Genomic DNA, 19,272 nt, shown 5'->3' on the forward strand with positions numbered 1-19,272 from the left:
GGCGCCTGGGTGGCTCAGTTGGTTAAGCGACTGCCTTCGGCTCAGGTCATGATCCTGGAGTCCTGGAATCGAGTCCTGCATCAGGCTCCCTGCTCGGCGAGGAGCCTGCTTCTCCCTCTAACTCTCCCCCCCTCATGTACTCTCTCTCTCTCTCATTCTCGTTCTCTCAAATAAATAAATAAATCTTAAAAAAAAAGTACTTAATTCCCTTCTTACGACACAGGCTGCAGTGTTAAGTGTGGTGATGACCTCAGGCTCGAGCATAAAAGACCTAAGGTGCAGTCCTTGCTCCACCACCAGCATTGAAGCCTGGTACAACGGGGTACGGTACCCAATAAATATTTTCTGAGCAAATGAATACAAGGCCTTAGGCAAGATACTTAAGCTTTAAGCATAGCTCTCACAACTCTAAAATGAGCATAATAATAGCCTCTACCTCCTATGGCTATAGTGAGGATAAAATGGAATGGTGCCTGGTGTAACAGTGCCTTCCTCATGATCATACCACATGACTATTATAACTAGCAGGGGGGTGTGAGCTGGGATAGAAAGATGAGTCCACAGAAGATCAAAGTAGGACAGAAGACAGTAGGTAAACCTGGGCTACGAAAAAGGCTAATACATACATGGGCTAACGGCCTAAAAAATGATGATAAAGAAGGTCTGCTATAATTTTTGCCAATGTGCTTTCATCAGCTGTATTACAAACAAATGATCTTGGGGCGCCTGGCTGTCTTGGTCAGTGGAGCACGTGACTCTTGATGTCAGGGTTGTGAGTTTGAGCCCCACGTTGGGCGTACAGATTACTTAAAAATAAGATCTTTTAAAAAATAAATAAATAATAAATAATAAAATAAATAAATAAAAACACATGATCTTGTGTTTACTGAAGTTTTAAAGTGTAAGAAGTAAAATATGATAGGGGCGCCTGGGTGGCTCAGTCGTTAAGTGTCTGCCTTCGGCTCAGGTCATGATCCCAGGGTCTTGGGATCGAGCCCCGCATCGGGCTCCCTGCTCAGCGGGAAGCCTGCTTCTCCCTCTCCCACTCCCCCTGCTTGTGTTCCCTTTCTCGCTGTCTCTCTCTCCGTCAAATAAATAAAAATCAAATGTTTAAAAAAAAAAAAAGTAAAATATGATAGCATTACTCCTTGGACTACATGTTGAGTTCATTTACGGACTCCATCAAATCTAAAGTCAAACTGCTGCTAATGAATGAAGAGAGAATGGTAGAACAGGAATGAATGGATCCAGGCATTGATCATCAAAGGCTGCTAACATCTTGGAAAGACAGACAACCAGAAATGATGTGCCTACTGGTGGGTGGACAACTATTATGTATGAAGGAGTCTTGGGGGAAAAAAAAGGAACCTGAATCTGTCCCATCAAGGCTCTAGATCCAATGATATTAACAGTAAATGAACAAAGGAACACGGTTAAGGACATCAAGGAGATGTGACGTCAAAATCCAGATCACGGGAAAATAGAGGTCAAACAACCTATATTTCTATAAAAATTAAATTGTAAGAAAAAAATAGATTTAAGGAAGAGTTAACAATTTATAAATGGACCTTAACTGAATCCTGATCCAGAGTCAGTAAATACACATATGCAGTATTTACGAAAAAGCTGGAAATTTGAGGGCGCCTGGGTGGCTCAGTTGGTTAAGCAACTGCCTTCGGCTCCGGTTATGATCCTGGAGTCCCAGGATCGAGTCCTGCACTGGGCTCCCTGCTCAGCGGGGAGTCTGCTTCTCCCTCTGACCCTCCCCCCTCTCATTCTCTCTCTCTCAAATAAATAAAATCTTTAAAAAAAAAAAAAGAAAAAGTTGGAAATCTGAATAAGTATTTCTTTATATTTATATTTATGATTTGAGGAATTACTATTAATTATTTTAAGGGCTGATAGTGGTATTGTTTAATATTTTTAGGGGAATCCTTACCTTTCAAAGATAATTACGTATTTGCACATGAAATTATAGGACACTTGTAATTTGCTTCAAAATAATGAGGAGGGAAGGTGGATGTTAAGGAATTAAGACCGGCCATTGGTTGACAAGGGTGATGAGTACACGGGGATGAAATACAAATACTTTTGTACATGTCGAACATTTTCTGTAAGTAATAGAACCGCTTAAATACCACTGCACTCTGCTATTTAAACAAAAAAGCAGTTTTACTCTGAATGCCACCCATACCTGTGTTGATCTTGGATTTGTTCTCCACGGTGGTCATGGCAGAGGCTGATGCTGAAGATGCTGTGGAAGGGCAGGTGCTTTTCTTTCCTTTAACACCATTAGTCACTGTCACCCCTCCAGCCATTCCAGCTAAGAGGTCATCACTGCTCTTGGTCTAGAAGCAACAGAAAATAAAAGCATACTGATTAGATGAAGCAAGAGTAAATAATATTTTGGGACCAAAAGCTCTTGGTTTTCACACTGAATTCAAGATCAAGCGCTCTACAAAGATTTTCTGACAGTTACCAAGCAGTACTTCATACTGCGCTACAGAAAGAGAACCTCTTTACTGGTTTATAAACAACCACACACTTATTTTTAAAATACAAAAATCACATATGTAATCAAAGACTTTATGGAAGCCTACTGTGTGCCCACATGTGCCAGAGTCAGTGAGGGTTAGGAAAAAGTGAAGACATCCTCTTCATTACTCTTTCATCTAGGACATGACTTATGAACAGGGATCATCTGAGTGCTGTCACATGGGCTCTGAGGAAAGTTCTACAATGCCACAGAAAATGTCATCCTGCAATTTCTAGAGGAAAATACCACTAAGAATCAGAAATAATCTTTATTGCTTTAAAGTAAATCAGTGATGGAACCATTACTTTGAAATTTATTTTTCTTAGAACCTGACCTAATCTTTTAGTAGTCTAATTTAAGCCAAAATTGAAAGATTTTTTTCTTAAAGCTTAGGTAATATATAAATAAAATCCAGAGAATTTAAGTTTAGAGTGAGGGTTAGTCAGCCTAAATAATCATACTACTTGAGAAAGACCCTTCGCAATACTTACTTATATTTTCCAAAGACTGAAAAAAATACAAGCTTTTTAAAAAGAAAACAAGCATCAGCTATACTTCAATTAAAAAAAAGAAGAAAACAAGCACTCTGGATGAGATCAGGTATAAAATTATTACTTAAAGAAAAGATAGTGAAGAAACCTGTTTTTACTTCCAGGAATGGAAGAACAGAGGAGTTAAAAATCTGTGGGGAAAAAAAAACTACTTTTTTTAAATCAATTAATTCATTTGAGAGAGAGAGCACAAGTGGGAGGGGCAGAGGAAGAGGGAGAGAGAATCTCAAGCAAACTCTGCACTGAGATACCACAACTCTGAGTCCAGGGACACCTGGGTGGCTCAATCGGTTAAGCATCTGCCGTCAGCTCAGGTCATGATCCCAGGGTCCTGGGATCAAGTCCTGCATTGGGCTCCTTGCTCAGTGGGGAGCCTGTTTCTCCCTCTACCTGCTTTACCTGCCACTCCCCCTGATGTGCGCTCTCTCTCTCTCTCTCCCCCCCCACAAAAAAAAAAAAAAAAAAATTTAAAAAAAAAAAAAAAAAAAGACCTAAGCCGAAACCAAGAGTCGGACACTCAACTGACTAAGCCACCCAGGCACCCCAAGAAAAACTACTTTTTAATAAAAAAGAACCAAAAAGTTTTGTCCCATTAGGGTGAAAGCATAAGTTAGCCAACTGATTTACTATTGTTGTCTATCTGGAGCCATGTAACCATAATAAATTCTTAAGCAATCATAAATTCATCTCTACAGATTAAAATGCTTCATAAATTACTAATCTCTAAAGTCTCTTCCTGTTCTAAATGTCAGTAGAGTAGATTCTGTTCTCATCATTCAATCATAAAAGTTACAATATAATACCATTTGCTAGGTCAATCTGTCTTACTAGAGGTAGAAAGGATTAATGTTTTAAATGAATTAAACTAATTAAGCTTTGGTAATTTAGGATTGTCACATTATGAAAAACCTAGTTATATAATAAGAAAGGAGGAAACTGCATTAATCATTAAGGACTGTTCATATCTTCAAGACTAGTTCCTGTTTATGAAATTGGTCATCAACTATGATGCAAAAAATTTGTAAATCAAATTCTACTTCCTTCCTGTCAATTTGTCCCTCATCAATTAATCAGTATATAAACTCAACATACCCTTATATTCTCAAATAATCTTTTATATTCCATTAACAGAAGTTAGAATTATCTTTGAGGTAATTTTTCTTCCTTCATAAGTTAAATGATAGTAGCATACTGGCACATGAATAAACAATGGAATAGAAAAGAATCCAAAAAGAAACTGCATATAAAGACACCTGATTCATGACCAAAGAAGCAGTACAGAAAAAAATTCATTTTTCAATAAATGATACTAGGTCAACTGCATATTCACAAAAGAAAAAAAAAATGAATGAGCCCTATTTCACACCGTATCACAAATAAATTCCAAGGCTTTCTATGATTCAAAATTCTGAATGATGCAAAGAACTGATAAATTTGACTACATTAAAATTAAAATCTTAAAAAATTTTAAAAATCCTGTGCATGATTCAAAAATGAGAAACTGGGAGAGTATATTTGCAATATCTCACAAATAAACGGCTGATATCCTTAAAACACAAAGAACTCTTAGAAATCAATGGGTAAGGGCGCCTGGGTGGTTCAGTCGTTGGGCGTCTGCCTTCGGCTCGGGTCGTGATCCCAGGGTCCTGGGATCGAGCCCCACATCAGGCTCCCCGCTTGGCCAGGAGCCTGCTTCTCCCTCTCCCACTCCTCTGCTTGTGTTCCCTCTCTAGCTGTCTCTGTCAAATAAATAAAAATAAAATCTTTAAAAAGAAAAAGAAATCAATGGGTAAGAGGCACATAGAAAAGTGAGCAAAATAAACAATCACCTACAGTCAATCCCCACAATACAAAAATTATAACCAGAATAACTCACAATAGGAGAAATGCAAATTAAACACTGAGATACCACATCTCACCTATCAGACTGGCAAAAATGAAAAGTTACAACACGTTCCTTTGTGAAGGATGTGCGGAAATGCGCTCTCTTAAGTTGCTGGTGCGAATGCAGCTGGATGTGGCCTTAGGAAAGGCATCCAGCAATGTCTAACAGAACTACATATGCGCTTACTTTGTTCCCAGCAACCCACCTCTAGGAATTTCACCTGAAGACATACCTCCAATAATACAAAAATACATACACTTATGCAGTACCGCCTTTTAAAAAAGATTTTGTTTATTTATTTGAGAGAGAGAGAGAGAGCACAAGCAGGGGGGAGAAGTAGAGGGAGAGGAAGAAGCAGACTCCCCGCTGAGCAGGGAGTCCAACTCGGGGCTCAATCCCAGGACCCTGGGATCATGACCTGAGCTGAAGGCAGACACTTAACCAACTGAGCCACCCAAGCACCCCTGCAGCATTGTCTTTAACTGCAAAATACTGGAAACACCTTGAATGCCCATACCAGGACAGTAGCTCAATAAACTATAGTACATCCATACAAAGACACATTAAAGAGAATGAGAAAGACTGCTATAAATTGGTGTAAAGAGATTTCTAGACTACATTAAGTGAAAAAAAGCAAAGTGTAGAAACAGATCTAATTATGGCAACTTCTGTGTAACAAAGGGGAAATAACACAATAAATATACACGTACCCGATCATTTGTGCAAAAAGAAACACAGGAAGGAGAAAAACAGAAACCCAACTAGACTGTTTACCTCCTAGGGATGGCTGGGGACAGAAGGAATAGGGGAGGGGAGGGGCACTTCTCTGAACATATCTTCTCCTAATTCTGACATGTGGAACTGAACCTTAGCAGTGTTTCACATGCTCACAGTTAATTAATTAATTAAACAAGGGTAGGAGAAACCCTAAAATGGAACACAATAGGAACAAATGGACCCAAATGCATTTCAAATAAATAACACAGCCACACAGGGTGGAGGGTAATTAAACAAGGGTAGGGGAAACCCTAAAATGGAACACAATAGGAACAAATGGACCCAACTGCATTTCAAATAAATAACACAGCCACACAGGGTGGAGGGTAGGGGAAGAATCCAAGTATCTTCTGAAAACAATATTTTGACTATAAATCCTCAAACTCTCAAGCTAAAGACCAAAAAAAGTATACATTTTGAACTCTACCTGGTAGATTTGTTTTTGGCAGTGGTATGGTGAGCAACTCTGTTAATTATTGCCTACATATTCTAGGACTGAGAAAATAAATAAATATATTATAATGAAAGCCAGGTTTCTCACTGTCGGGAGACTGGGATCACAATTACAGAAAGTGAAAAGGCTACTCTAAACACTGTCAACTGGACTTGGAAGTAACAGTGTGAACTCATAAGGTTTTAATATATATGGAGGGAAACAGACACAGAAATTGATAAAGATATGTAAGTGCACGTGTGTGTGTTTCCTCTCTGCTAAGCAGGCTTAAAAACAATACACTCAAAAGCAATGAACACACCTAGTTTCCAGAGGCTTTATTTTTTTAATTTAAATTCAGTTAATTAACATATAATGTATTATTTGTTTCAGGGGTACAGGTCTGTGATTCATCACAGTCTTACTTAACACCCAGTGCTCACCAGAACACACGTTCCCAATGTCCAAAGGATTTAAGTGCCATCTTCCACTAAAAGGAACAAGACCTTCTTGAAGAAAAGGCTGACTCTCTGGGCTAGGTATGGAGAAATAGAAAACTTCTCATGTCAGAAACTAAGGGGTTGCTCAAAAAATAGGAACACACTGAAAGGACACCAGAGTCAGCTTGAAGGGGCTCCCACTGACCAAATTGGGGACAATATGAGCATCAAAATAAATGATGCTAACCACTGACAGCCCAATGAGTAAGAATCCAATCTTCCACACTGACATAAATGAATATACAGGTGGAGCAAAAGTGAAAACTCCTTCTTTGTTTTTTTTGAAAACTTCTTGTAAGCAGAATGCCAACTACTAAATGTAGAAAGAATGATGGAATTCAAAAACTACTACTTGGCAAAAATCATACTAATAACTGATTCTGGAAAAATAAAGAATTGCTAAAACTAGGGTATGAACGTCTGATGCGAAAGAGAGTATTTACAAAGTCTCAAAGTATTTTTGACAAGATACTTATGAATTACAAAAGGAACATGGTAACCTCATAGCGGAAAAACCAGACATCACCTTAACCAAATTAAGTTAATATCACCAGGAATGGAACAGATTGACACCACGTGCTTCTGGAAATGCTGCAACCAAGGACATGTGGCTTCTGTGGAACTTCTGCCAAAAACCTATAACCCCAACCTAATCACAAAGAAACACTGAGAAACCTAAATCTGGAGGACAGTCTACCAAATAAACTGGCCTACATTCTTTAGTAATAACATACAGGTCACAAAAGATAAAGACTGAGGAACCGTCCCAAATTTAAGAAGAAAAGAAGAGCGTGACAACTAAATGTAATTCACTCTCCGGGACTGAAAACTGGACCAGAAAAAAAATGTTCTTCTTTTTTGCTAAAATGGACATTAGCACAATTGGTGAAATTTAATTAAAGTCTAGAGATGAGAAACTAGCATTTTATCAATGTTCACTTCCAGATCTGGTAATTGTACTATGGTTATAAAAGAGAACAGGGGCGCCTTGGTGGCTCAGTCGGTTAAGCATCTGCCTTGCACTCAGATCATGATCTCGGGGTCTGCTTCTCCCTCTCCCTCTGTGCGCTCTCTCACTCTCGCTCTCACTCTCTCTCAAGTACATAAGTAAAAATCTTTAAAAAAAATAATTCTATATAGATTGAGGATCTAAATATAAAATGTAAAATAATAACACTCTCGAAAAAAGTATAGGGAACTATCTTCTTGACCTTGGGATAGGGAAAGATTTCATAAACACACACACACCCCTAACCTAAACAAAAGATTAACAAACTGGACTATATTAAAATTAAGAACTTCCATTTATCAAAAGATACCATTAAAGGAGAAAGAGAAGGCACAGAGTGGGAGAACATTGTGTGCAACACATATAAATGACAAAGGGCTCACATCTAGAATAGGCAAAGAACTATAAATCAGTACAAAAAAATCTTCACCACCTCATACCCATTTTTATGGCTACTATAAAAAAAAAAGCGCTGGTGAGGATGTGGAAAAATTAAAACACTTGTTGGGAAGAGAATTCCTTGGTGGGAATGGAAATGATGAAGCTGCTGTGGAAAACAGTTATGGAGGCTCCTCAAAAATTAAAAATAGAATTACCATATGACCCAGAAATTCCATTTCTGAGTATATACCCAAAAAACTGAAAGCAGGGCTTCTATGAGATATTTATACATATATGTTCACAGCTATTATTTACAATAGCCAAAGTCCATGTGGAAATAACCCAAGTGTCCACTGATGGAAGAATGGATAAGCAAAATGTTGTATTTACATACAGTGGAATATTATTCAACATTTAAAACGGAAATTCTGGGATGCCTGGCTGGCTCAGTCGGTGGAGCATGCGACTCTAGGTGTCAGGGTTGTGAGTTCGAGCCCCATATTGGGTGTAGAGATTACCTGAAAAAAAACAAAATCTTAAAAAAAAAAAAAAAGGCAATTCTGACACATGCTACAGTGTAGATGAACTCTCAGGACATTACGCTAAGTGAAATAAGCCAGGGGCAAAAAGACAAACACTATGTGATTCCACTCATATGGGGTACTTATGGAGTCAGATTCACAGAGACAGAAAGTACGACAGTAGTTGCCAGGGGCTGGGGAGGGGGAATGGGGAGCTGTTGTTTAATGGGGACAGAGTTTCAGTTTTGCAAGATGAAAGTTTTGGAGATGGATGATGCTAATGGTTGCTCAGTGTGAATGCACTTATTGCTACTGAACTGTACACTTAAAAATGGTTAAGATGATAAATGTTAATGTGTATTTTATCACACACACACAAAAAGTTGAAAAAGATAACACAGTAGCAAAATGGGCAATTGATTTGAACAGGCATTTCACAAAGAGGAAATCTAACTGTCCACTAAACATATAAAAGTAAGATATGAAAAGGTGCTTAACTCCATTGATAATAATGCAAATGCAAATTAAAGCCACTTCAGACCACTCCTTGATCTGGGTGGTGGATGCAGAGTATGTGCACTTTGTGGTGATTCACTAAGTGGAACACAGATGCCGTGTCAACTGTTCTGGATGTATACTTCAAAACTTCATCAAAAATATTAAAAACAGGGGTGCCTGGCTGGCTCAGTCAGAAGAGCATGCAACTCTTGATCTCAGTTGGGGTCATGAGTTTGAGCCCCATGTTGGGTGTAGAGATTCCTAAAAATAAACAAATAAACTTGGAAAAAGTTTAAAACAAAAAAAACCTATTTTCCAACTTCCTTTTACATGAAGCTACTTGCAGGCTGATATCTTTCTGTATTTCAATTTTTGTTACACAATTCTGCAAATACATGTGCACTTCCATACATAAACATTCCCCATCAACAACAGTTCAAAAAATTTCTGAAATTGATGAAGGGAAGACATTTTTAGCCTACTTTTTAATAACAGATGCAAAATGCAAATCATTTGGCAAAAACCTAGATACAGGAGCACCTGGTTGGGCCAGTCGGTAGAGCATCCAACTCATGATCTCAGGGTTGTGAGTTCAAGCCCCACATTGGGTGTAGAGATTACTTAATAAAAATAATAATAAAATTCCTGCACAGGCACAAGCCTGGAAGATGGCGGCGGCTGAAGCAGGCCATCTGAGGTGGCGGTGTTGGCCCTGCTGCTGCGGAGCCCATCCAGCAGGGCTCTATCAAAAGAAGATTGTTGATCATCATGAAAATCCTCGAAACGTGGGGTCCCTTGACAAGGCATCAAAAAATGTTGCAACTGGATTGGTGGGGGCTCCAGCATGTGGTGATGTAATGAAATTGCAGATTCAAGGGGATGAAAAGGGGAAGACTGTGGACTCCAGGTTTAAAACAATTGGCTGTGGGTCTGCTACTGCCTCCAGCTCATTAGCCACTGAATGAGTAAAAGGCAAGATGGTAGAGGAAGCCTTGACCATCAAGAACACGGACATCGCCAAGGAGCTCTATATACCCCACCACCACCCCCACCACCCCACCACCCCGCCACCGTGAAATTGCACTGCTCCATGCTGGCTGCAGATGCAATCAAGGCTGCACCGGCGGACCACAAACTGAAATAAAAAACCAAAAAAGGAGAGGTGGAGAAGAAATGAGCCCTCAGTGAAGCTTCCAGCCAGGTCATACCTGCTGTTTGTCCACCCGCTGCGCAATCACTAGAGATGTTCAGAGGCCCCCCACACTACAGTAAAGGAGCTCTGACACACACACAGCATTTGTTGGTCACGTGGTGGCTCACATGCAAGCAAATTACACAGTTTACTCATTCCAAGTCCTGTGCTTTCTTTCAGCCCTCTCTTATTGCCTTAACCCAGTTTGTGTATATTTTGAATTGTGTGCAGGGCTTCAAAACTGAAATCAGTCACGAAGTCTCAAGTCTCAAGCAGTAGTCCAGGAAGTGTGGGAACATCTAATTTCACCTGAATCTATCTTGGGGAAGACTACCAGAAGGCCATGGTATGATTATTTGATAGAACTAACTATTGTACATAAAACAGATTTGCATATAAAATAAAAGAATGTAAGACCAAAAATAATAAAATTAAAATTAAAAAATTTTTAAAAGAATGTTTAAAAAAAAACCTTCTAGATACAAATGATGAAATAATACAACCAACATATCCATGCTTCTCAAGGTAAAGTCCAAGTTTCATGGTCTGCACCATCAACTCAAAATTTAAGGTTAGTTTTAAAACTTGACTTTCAAGTTTCGGGGATGGATTATTCAATCATATAGTTGACTAATTTTCATACTGAAAAGGCATGATCACAAATAATCATTAAGTCATCAATTATTTAAATACATTCTAACTGCTATTTACCAATTCTCATCTATTAACTTTTAGAAAAAAGTATCCTTTTTGAATGTGCTTTTGAATGAAAAAATGTATTGCTGCTACAAGGATTAACCAGGAACACCTAAGCAGTGTGTGAAACCTGCAAAGTGCAGGCATATAGGAGACCAACCCTATGTGGCAAATAATCCTCTCTGCTCACTGTGACAAAGAATTAGCCAAACAAAGGCCCCAAACCAGATGTCACAGCTACTCACAAGAATGGGAACAATTTCCTCAAAACTCACTGAACAGCAGTAATGCTGTATTTTATATTTACAAAAACTCCAATCAGCAATGAGGTGCTCTTGTTAAAAAGGTCCTTTCTCCTACACCTCAACTAGATCTAGCCTCAAACAATATTTGAAATGAAAGAGGTAAAGAAATGTATATCCCCATGCCCGCCACTATAAGAAAAGTGCTGAATACTGCTCAGTGACAAGAGACACACATGTGGGTGTCCACATGAATGGGTGAGTACATGTACGTGGTGTGTATATGACTAAAAGCCAAAGGCTTCATTCATCTGGTTAGTCATCAATGCTCCATCACAGTTAACAGGAATTCAAGTTGTGGGAAGTGTCCAAATGCTAGAGAAAGCACAGTGAAATATGAAAACTTAGGAAAATAAGTTTGTGGGGTCTCTAAGCCCTTTTTTTTTTTTTAAAGATTTTATTTATTTATTTGACAGATTGAGACACAGCGAGAGAGGGAACACACAGCGAGACAGGGTAAGCCCTTTTGATCTTTTCAATTTTTCTGCTCATTTTCACTATTTTTTTTTTTTAAGATTTTATTTACTTGACAGAGAGACACAGCGAGAAAGGGAACACAAGCAGGGGGAGTGGGAGAGGGAGAAGCAGGCTTAACGCTGAGCAGGGGGCCCGACGCGGGGCTCGATCCCAGGACCCTGGGACCATGACCCGAGCCGAAGGCAGACACCTAACGACTGAGCCACCCAGGTGCCCCACTATGTTCTTCTTTCCTTCTTTGTCTTTTCACTTCAATTTCTATTCAGTGACTTTTTTCTCCTTTCTTAAGTAAAAGCAATTGCTTCAGGCTAAAGTGGTCCCAAACAGTTTCGCCTCTTCTACGACCCTCCTCACTACACACATACACGCCACCCCCTACTTACGTGAGCCGACCAAGGACAGCCAAAGCTATGGGCAGTGGCGTGCGCTGGCACACAGCAGGTACACAGCTGTTTTGCTTTAAAATGAAAAAGCACTCACTATTCAAAACCAAACTACCATCAGCTCCAGATACAGGCCTCAGAAGATGTGAAATGCCTGTTCAGGGCACACTTCACAGGAAACCTTCAAAGACCCTGCCTGCCACTGATGAGGAAGCAACAGAAGAAAAGCAATAGAACACATCCACTGCCAGTGTTTCAACCTGTTCTTCCAGTCACATAAATAACAGGTCACCCAGTCACACAGGAACTCCGCTCTGAAGACACCCCCAGCAAGTGAGTAACCAGTTAGGTCAGAAAATGACAGCTATCTCACACAAGACTGGCAGCACTGCCATCAAGGAAGTAATTCAGGGTGTTGATTCAGACTAACGGAAGTAGGGCAAAGGTATATTCCTGGTACCATTCTCTGGGCCATAGGATGACACCCAGGAGCCCATCAAAACTGTAGCAAGGAGAAAATCTGGGGGCACCTCCAAAGCCCGTGGAGTAAGTCTGGGTTTAGTTTTGATAACCGTGGAATAGAAAAACCAGCATTTCCAGCTAGATCTTTCAACACATAAGGATGTCCCTCATTAGCTGTTCCATGAGGTGCTTCTTAAAAAAATTAAGCCACAATCTATCAAAACCCTGCCTGGACAAAAGGCTTTTGAATGGATTGTGTTTCAAACAGTGCTTAGTTTCTCTCTCTGAGACTAGCACTGACCCTCTCCAGGTTTTCCCCACCGAGTCAGTTTCTACTCGAAACACAAAATTCCCAAGACAAACAAGCAAAGAACAAATATGTGGATTCTGCACTAAGAAAGACTAGAAGACTGTATGGATCTCTGTGCAATGTACCTAAGATTTGACCGGCAGAAAAATGGCCCGGAGTCATCTTGTCCCTTGGGTGGTCCAAAACAACACAGACACTGAGAGCCCCCCACAGAAAAAGACTATTCTTTTCAGGAATCAGTCCTGAGCCAGTGAAAGTTTCTAGAGATAATCAATAAAAATGCTACTACCTGGGGCGCCTGGGTGGCTCAGTCGGTTAAACGTCTGCCTTCGGCTCAAGTCACAATCCCACAGTGCTGGGATCGAGCCCCAAGTTGGGCTCCCTGCTCCGCAGGAAGTCTGCTTCTCCCTCTCCCTCTGCCCCTCCCTACTGCTTGTGCGCTCTCTTTCAAATAAGGTAAAATCTTTAAAAAAAAAAAAAATGCTACTACCTATCATTTATGAAGCCCTTGCCATGTGCCAGACTCTGTGCTACCCACTTCCATACATTCCTCATTTCATCCTGAATCATGGTGCTGTGAAGCACATGCAAACAAAGCCAGGGGCTGTCTGCTTCTGAAGCCCACAGTCACCATCCTGTACTAACAAGAACTAAACCAGCCTCGAAAAGAGCATAAAGAAAACTATTTATGCTCCAATTAATATCGCCCAATTTTAACAGGATTAATACGGGATCAGCTGTCAGAAAAAGAAGAGCAGTTTACGGTGTGCAAGGGGGTGGGGTGGGATTAAAAATACCCTCCCTAGGGGTTTCAGGAATGTTACTGCTGGTCATCCTTTAAGACCTACCACACATGCTCTTTCGCAAAGCCTTCCCAGGCTAGCAACAATGTTTTCCTGAAATGCCTATGCTGTCCTCCTACTGCCCCAGGGAATCTGACTTTTTTGCCATGTATTTTAGCTATGCATGTATGTGACAGCCTCCACCCGTTACACCACAAGCTCCCTGAAGAAAAGACTCTAACTCCAGCTCACACTGGCACAAGAGCCTTGCACAAAGTAAGTGCTCAATGACATGTTTCATAAACAAGCCTACTATTTGGTTTCATTTGTAAAGCCAGACCAAACACACCAAGTCTACCACACTGTGAACTCTCCAAAGGCTATGTGTTCTCAGCACCAGGAGAGGGCGAATCCTAAACAATGTTTATTTAATAAATCAAACATCATACTAAGATCCGCTCCTTCTAAAATCCATCACATATTCAAACACTGCCACATTAATACCTTTGACAACGATGCTGCTGTTCCAGGTTTTACGAGTTTGCCTCCTGTAGATGCTGAAGAGCTGTTTTCAGGTTTCGTTTTTTCTACTGTTTGCGTTTTGCTTATCCCAGACACTTTAGGCACTGAGCCAACACTCCTGCTTGCTTTCTTCATTCTGGGTTGCCTCTTCGTGATGCATTTACAAGCAAATCTGTGGAAAGAAAGAGCATTATACTAAGAACACAAATGGAAGAAAGCTCTTTAGAAATTTGTTTCTGAAAAATTTTACCATGCAATAAATAAAAATGTTTGAAAGCGGGGCGCCTGGGTGGCTCAGTCCTTAAGTGTCTGCCTTCGGCTCAGGTCATGATTGGGAAGCAGGAAGCCTGTTTCTCCCTCTCCCACTCCCCCTATTTGTGTTCCCTCTCTCGCTGTGTCTCTCTCTGTCAAATAAATAAATAAAATCTTTAAAAAAATGTTTGAAAACTAGATATTGATACAGAAAATAAAAAGTTGAAAAGCTCTTAGACTTGCTAATCAGAATGCACCCCACGTTTGGGCGCCTGGGTGGCTCAGTTGGTTAAGCGACTGCCTTCGGCTCAGGTCATGATCCTGGAGTCCCGGGATCGAGTCCCGCATCGGGCTCCCTGCTCGGCAGGGAGTCTGCTTCTCCCTCTGACCCTCTCCCCTCTCGTGCTCTCTATCTCCCATTCTCTCTCTCTCTCAAATAAATAAATAAAATCTAAAAAAAAAAAAAAAAGAATGCACCCCACGTTTAAGGCTTCCTCCTTGAATATTACTAATTTGAAACTATTTCTAGTTCAGTCATTAAAAGGAATACCCTAGGGGCGCCTGGGTGGCTTAGACAGTTTAGGGTCTGACTCCTGATTTTGGCTCAGGTCATGATCTCAGGGTCCTGAGACTGAGCCCACATCCAGCTCCATGCTGAACCTGGAACCTGCTTAAGATTTCTCTCTCCCTCTGCCTCTACACCCCGCCACCTGCAGGACCACATGCACGAACTCTCTAAGAAAAAAAAAAAAAGGGATTAAAAAAAAAGTAGATCTCTAATGGAACTGGCTAAATACAACACAGCATACATTATCCTTAGCAATTAATGAAGCAATAATCACCCTGGCATTTAAGAATTAGCCATTTTGCAGGTATTTAAGTTAAGGGTGAGCGTATTTTCCAAATTATCTGGCACAGTCCTAATTTCAAGTATCTGCTGTGATAACCTCCCATAAGCCAGGAGAACATCCCAGAAACTCCAACATTTAGGCTCTAAATATATTTCCCAGCATATCTCTTTTATCAAGAGGCAGCATCAAAATTCCTTATCAGAACATAAACCTCAGGGGCACCTAGGTAGCCCAGTCAGTTGGGTGCCTGCCTTCGGCTCAGGTCATTATCCCAGAGTCTTGGATGGAGCCCTGCATCAGGCTCCCTGCTCAGTGGGGAGTCTGCTTCTCCCTCTCCCTCTGCCCCTCACCCTGCTCATGCTCTCTCGTGCGCTCTCTCTCAAATAAATAAAATTTAAAAAAAAAAAGGAGACAAACCTCAATTTTTCTGGTTCAGAAAACAGGACCATCTACATACCTATAAGGAATGTGACAAGTCTACCACCTAAACAGCTCATGCTTGATTTCATAGCTTAGACGACTTGAAATAACACTGGCAGCGCACAAAACTGCACCCAAATAAACGCTTAAATATGTCTTTATTAACTAAACTAGAAAAGCAATCCCTACAGTAAGTAATATCAGGTTTGGAAAGATGTCACAGACCAGGCTGGCTTTCACAAAAATGAAAGTCTATTTGAATAGAAGCAGTTTTATGTATGATGACTCTGAGAAACTACTATGACCACAAAAAGAGGCTGTTCTATTCTGTGAAGGTTTCTACACACTAATAAAAGTAAACTCACAGAATAACCTTTTGGAAAAGAAAAGGCTTGTCCCAATAGCCTTAAGGAGTACTTTACCTACACTGAGGTCAAACACTCCAGATTTATCTTGCCTTGACATAAGACAAACTGTACCAACAGCTTTAGTGGCAGGAACAGTGAGACAGGGCAAAGGGGGCTCTGCTCCTCCCCTCAACATGATAAGGCCCTTGAGCAAAAAGAACGCTGTTATTAACAGCAACCAAAACACAGCGAAACCTCAGCAAGTCTATGCTTTTCTGACCTACAAAATGAAGGAATGACACGGATCCATCGCTAAACTCAAAGGACTGTGGAAAAATCAAGCTCCTAAGAACCTTTCCTTCAACTTTTCACTTCCCCTTTTTATTTACCTGCTCTTTTCTAAGTCTCATATCTGAGAGATGGTTCCCTGAAGTTTCTTTCTTCTCTTCTCCAAATTCCACAACCACATTCCTTTCTACACCACTCAGACCCTCTACCATTCTCTGCCTACTCATCCAGCTCCTGCCAAATTAAACTTTCCTAACAGAACTTACTGCAATAACCCAATAGAACTTACTACAATAATAAAAATGTTTTGTGTATCTGTGCTGTCCAATATAGCAACCACTAGCACTTGTGGCTACTGAGCACTTAAAATGTGGCTAGTGTGACTAGAGAACTGCATTTTTTTTTAAAGATTTTATTTATTTATTTGAGAGAGAGAGAGAATGAGAGATAGAAAGCACGAGAGGGAAGAGGGTCAGAGGGAGAAGCAGACTCCCTGCTGAGCAGGAAGCCCGATGTGGGACTCGATCCCGGGACTCCAGGATCATGACCTGAACTGAAGGCAGTCGTTTAACCAACTGAGCTACCCAGGCGCCCAAGAGAACTGCATTTTTAATTTTATTTAATTTTAACCAATTTACACTTAAAGGTACATGGTAGCTACCATACTGGACAATGCAACAGACTGTCCCTTTCTGCTGCTACCACTTAAAACCTAATGAATTAACACTTTCCGTCCACTAGGATGGCTATAATCAAAAAGGTAAGAGGGGTGCCTGGCTGGTTCAGTCGGTGGAGCATTCAACTCTTGATTTTGGGATTGTAAATTCAAGCCCCACATTGAGTGTAGAGATTACTTTTTAAAAAAAAAATCTAAAAAAAAAATAGATGGTGACAAATGTTGTAAAGGATGTGCAGTAATTAAAACCCTCACATGCAGCTGGAAGGAATATAAAATTGTGCAGCCACTTTGGAAAACAGTCTAGCAGTTCCTCAAATGCTTAAACACAGAGTTACCATATGATCCAGCAAGTCTACTCCTGGATTTATACCCAAGAGAAATGAAAACATTTGTCCACAAATTTATATACAAATATCCACAGACACACTATTCATAATAGCCACAAACTGGAAACAACCCAAACAACCTCAAAAAATTCTCCCAAATTAAACCGTAACAGAATTCTTTGTTAATATTTAAATTTTTACTTATCAACATGTGTTTGTTATTTACTGGATACACATTACTATCACATAGTTCTGTTTATATGCCTTCTGCATACAAAATAGTTTTTCTTTCAATTCCAAATGTCTATCAACTGATGAATGGATAAACAAATGTGGTATATATGCATCCGACGAAATATTATTTGGGCATAAAAAAGAAATGAACTACCAATACATAGTACAACCCTGAAAACATTATACCAGATAAAAGACACCAGACACAAAGAATCGTGTACTGTATGATTCCATTTATACAAATTGTCCAGAATAGGCAAATCCATAGAGACAAAAGTAAATTAGAGGTTGTCAGAGGTTAGGGAAGCAGGAATGGATACTGACTGCTAATGGATACAAGGTTTCTTTTTTGGGATGAAACATTTTTAGAATTAGATTGTGATAATGGTTGTGAATACACTGAAAACCACTGAACTTTACACTTTAAAATGGGTGAATTGTGTGGCACATGAATTATATCTCAATAAAATGGCTATAAAAACAAAACAAAAACACCTGGGGAGCCTAGCTGGCTCAGTTGGAAGAGCATGCGACTCTTGATGTGAGTTCAAGCCCCAAGTTGGGTATACAGATTACTTAAAAATAAAATCTTAAAGGGGAGCCTGGGAGGCTCAGTTGTTAGGCGTCTGCCGTCGGCTCAGGTCATGATCCCGGGGTCCTGGGATTGAGCCCTACATTGGGCTCCCTGCTCCGCGGGAAGCCAGCTCCTCCCTCTCCCACTCCCCCTGCTTGTGTTCCCTCTCTCGCTGTCTCTCTCTCTGTCAAATAAATAAATAGAATCTTTGAAAATAAATAAATAAAATCTTAAAAAAAAAAAACCTAATGAACATCAAACAAGGACTTCGAGAAAGTAGATCCGAACATGATAAAATACCCAATAAGATAAAGAGAAGGACTACAGTTTTGCAAAGATCAGAGGGAAGACGAGCAGCATAGCCAAAAGCTTTAAAAATGCTGAGATACACACTGGTCCCTTTCTCCAACAAATATGTAAATACACCTTTACTACTGAAATGGAATCCAAAGCTAACTTATTTATTATATACACACAGGTACTTTCTAAAAATATCTACATAATATGGCAACTAAAACATAAAAAATAAAAATTTGTAATAAATGTGAATTTCAATATGTGAATTTTCAAGCAAGATTATATGAGGAATAAAACAGTAAGAAATCCACACCTCTAAGTTAAATCACTGTGAATTTTGACTACAAGAGTCTTGACTTGGGCAGTTTGTAGTACTGAAACTCAGGTACCATGCCATCTATCATGCATGCTATCAACAATGTGATTTTCTAGGGGCACCTGCGTGGCTCAGTCATTAAGCGTCTGCCTTCAGCTCAGGTCATGGTCCCAGGGTCCTGGGATCGAGCCCCACATCGGGCTCCCTGCTCTGCAAGAAGCCTGCTTCTCCCTCTCCCACTCCCCCTGCTTGTGTTCCCTCTCTCGCTGTGTCTCTCTCTGTCAAATAAATAAGTACAATCTTTAAAAAAAAAAAAAAAAAGCGATTTTCTAAAAGGATGAATCACTCTTAGTGTGATGGTTAATTTTATATGCCAACTTGACTGAGCCATGGAGTGCACAGACATTTGGCTAAATTATTCTGGGTGTGAGGATGTTTCTTTTTCTTTTCTTTTTTTTTTTGAATAAGATC

At 40.0% G+C, this 19,272-nt stretch overlaps 1 protein-coding gene and 1 pseudogene across 1 annotated transcript in view; one reads left to right on the plus strand and one right to left on the minus strand.

Annotated features, from left to right (window-relative positions):
* The window catches only part of SPECC1L (sperm antigen with calponin homology and coiled-coil domains 1 like), a 105,990-nt gene that overhangs the window by 83,903 nt on the left and 2,815 nt on the right, over positions 1 to 19,272 (minus strand). Inside the window, exons 2-3 of the mRNA XM_025857318.2 lie at positions 14,200 to 14,389; positions 2,195 to 2,348 (exon numbers count right to left, since the gene is read on the minus strand). Of these exons, the coding sequence (XP_025713103.1) occupies positions 2,195 to 2,348; positions 14,200 to 14,352 (307 nt within the window). The 5' untranslated portion in view covers positions 14,353 to 14,389. The remainder of the gene's footprint in view (positions 1 to 2,194; positions 2,349 to 14,199; positions 14,390 to 19,272) is intronic.
* On the plus strand, positions 9,760 to 10,268 carry LOC112812477 (iron-sulfur cluster assembly enzyme ISCU pseudogene; annotated as a pseudogene).

Source organism: Callorhinus ursinus, unplaced genomic scaffold, assembly GCF_003265705.2.
Source record: "Callorhinus ursinus isolate GAN/ISIS: 27379988/994484 unplaced genomic scaffold, GSC_fseal_2.0 scaffold117, whole genome shotgun sequence".
Classification (NCBI taxonomy): domain Eukaryota; kingdom Metazoa; phylum Chordata; class Mammalia; order Carnivora; family Otariidae; genus Callorhinus; species Callorhinus ursinus.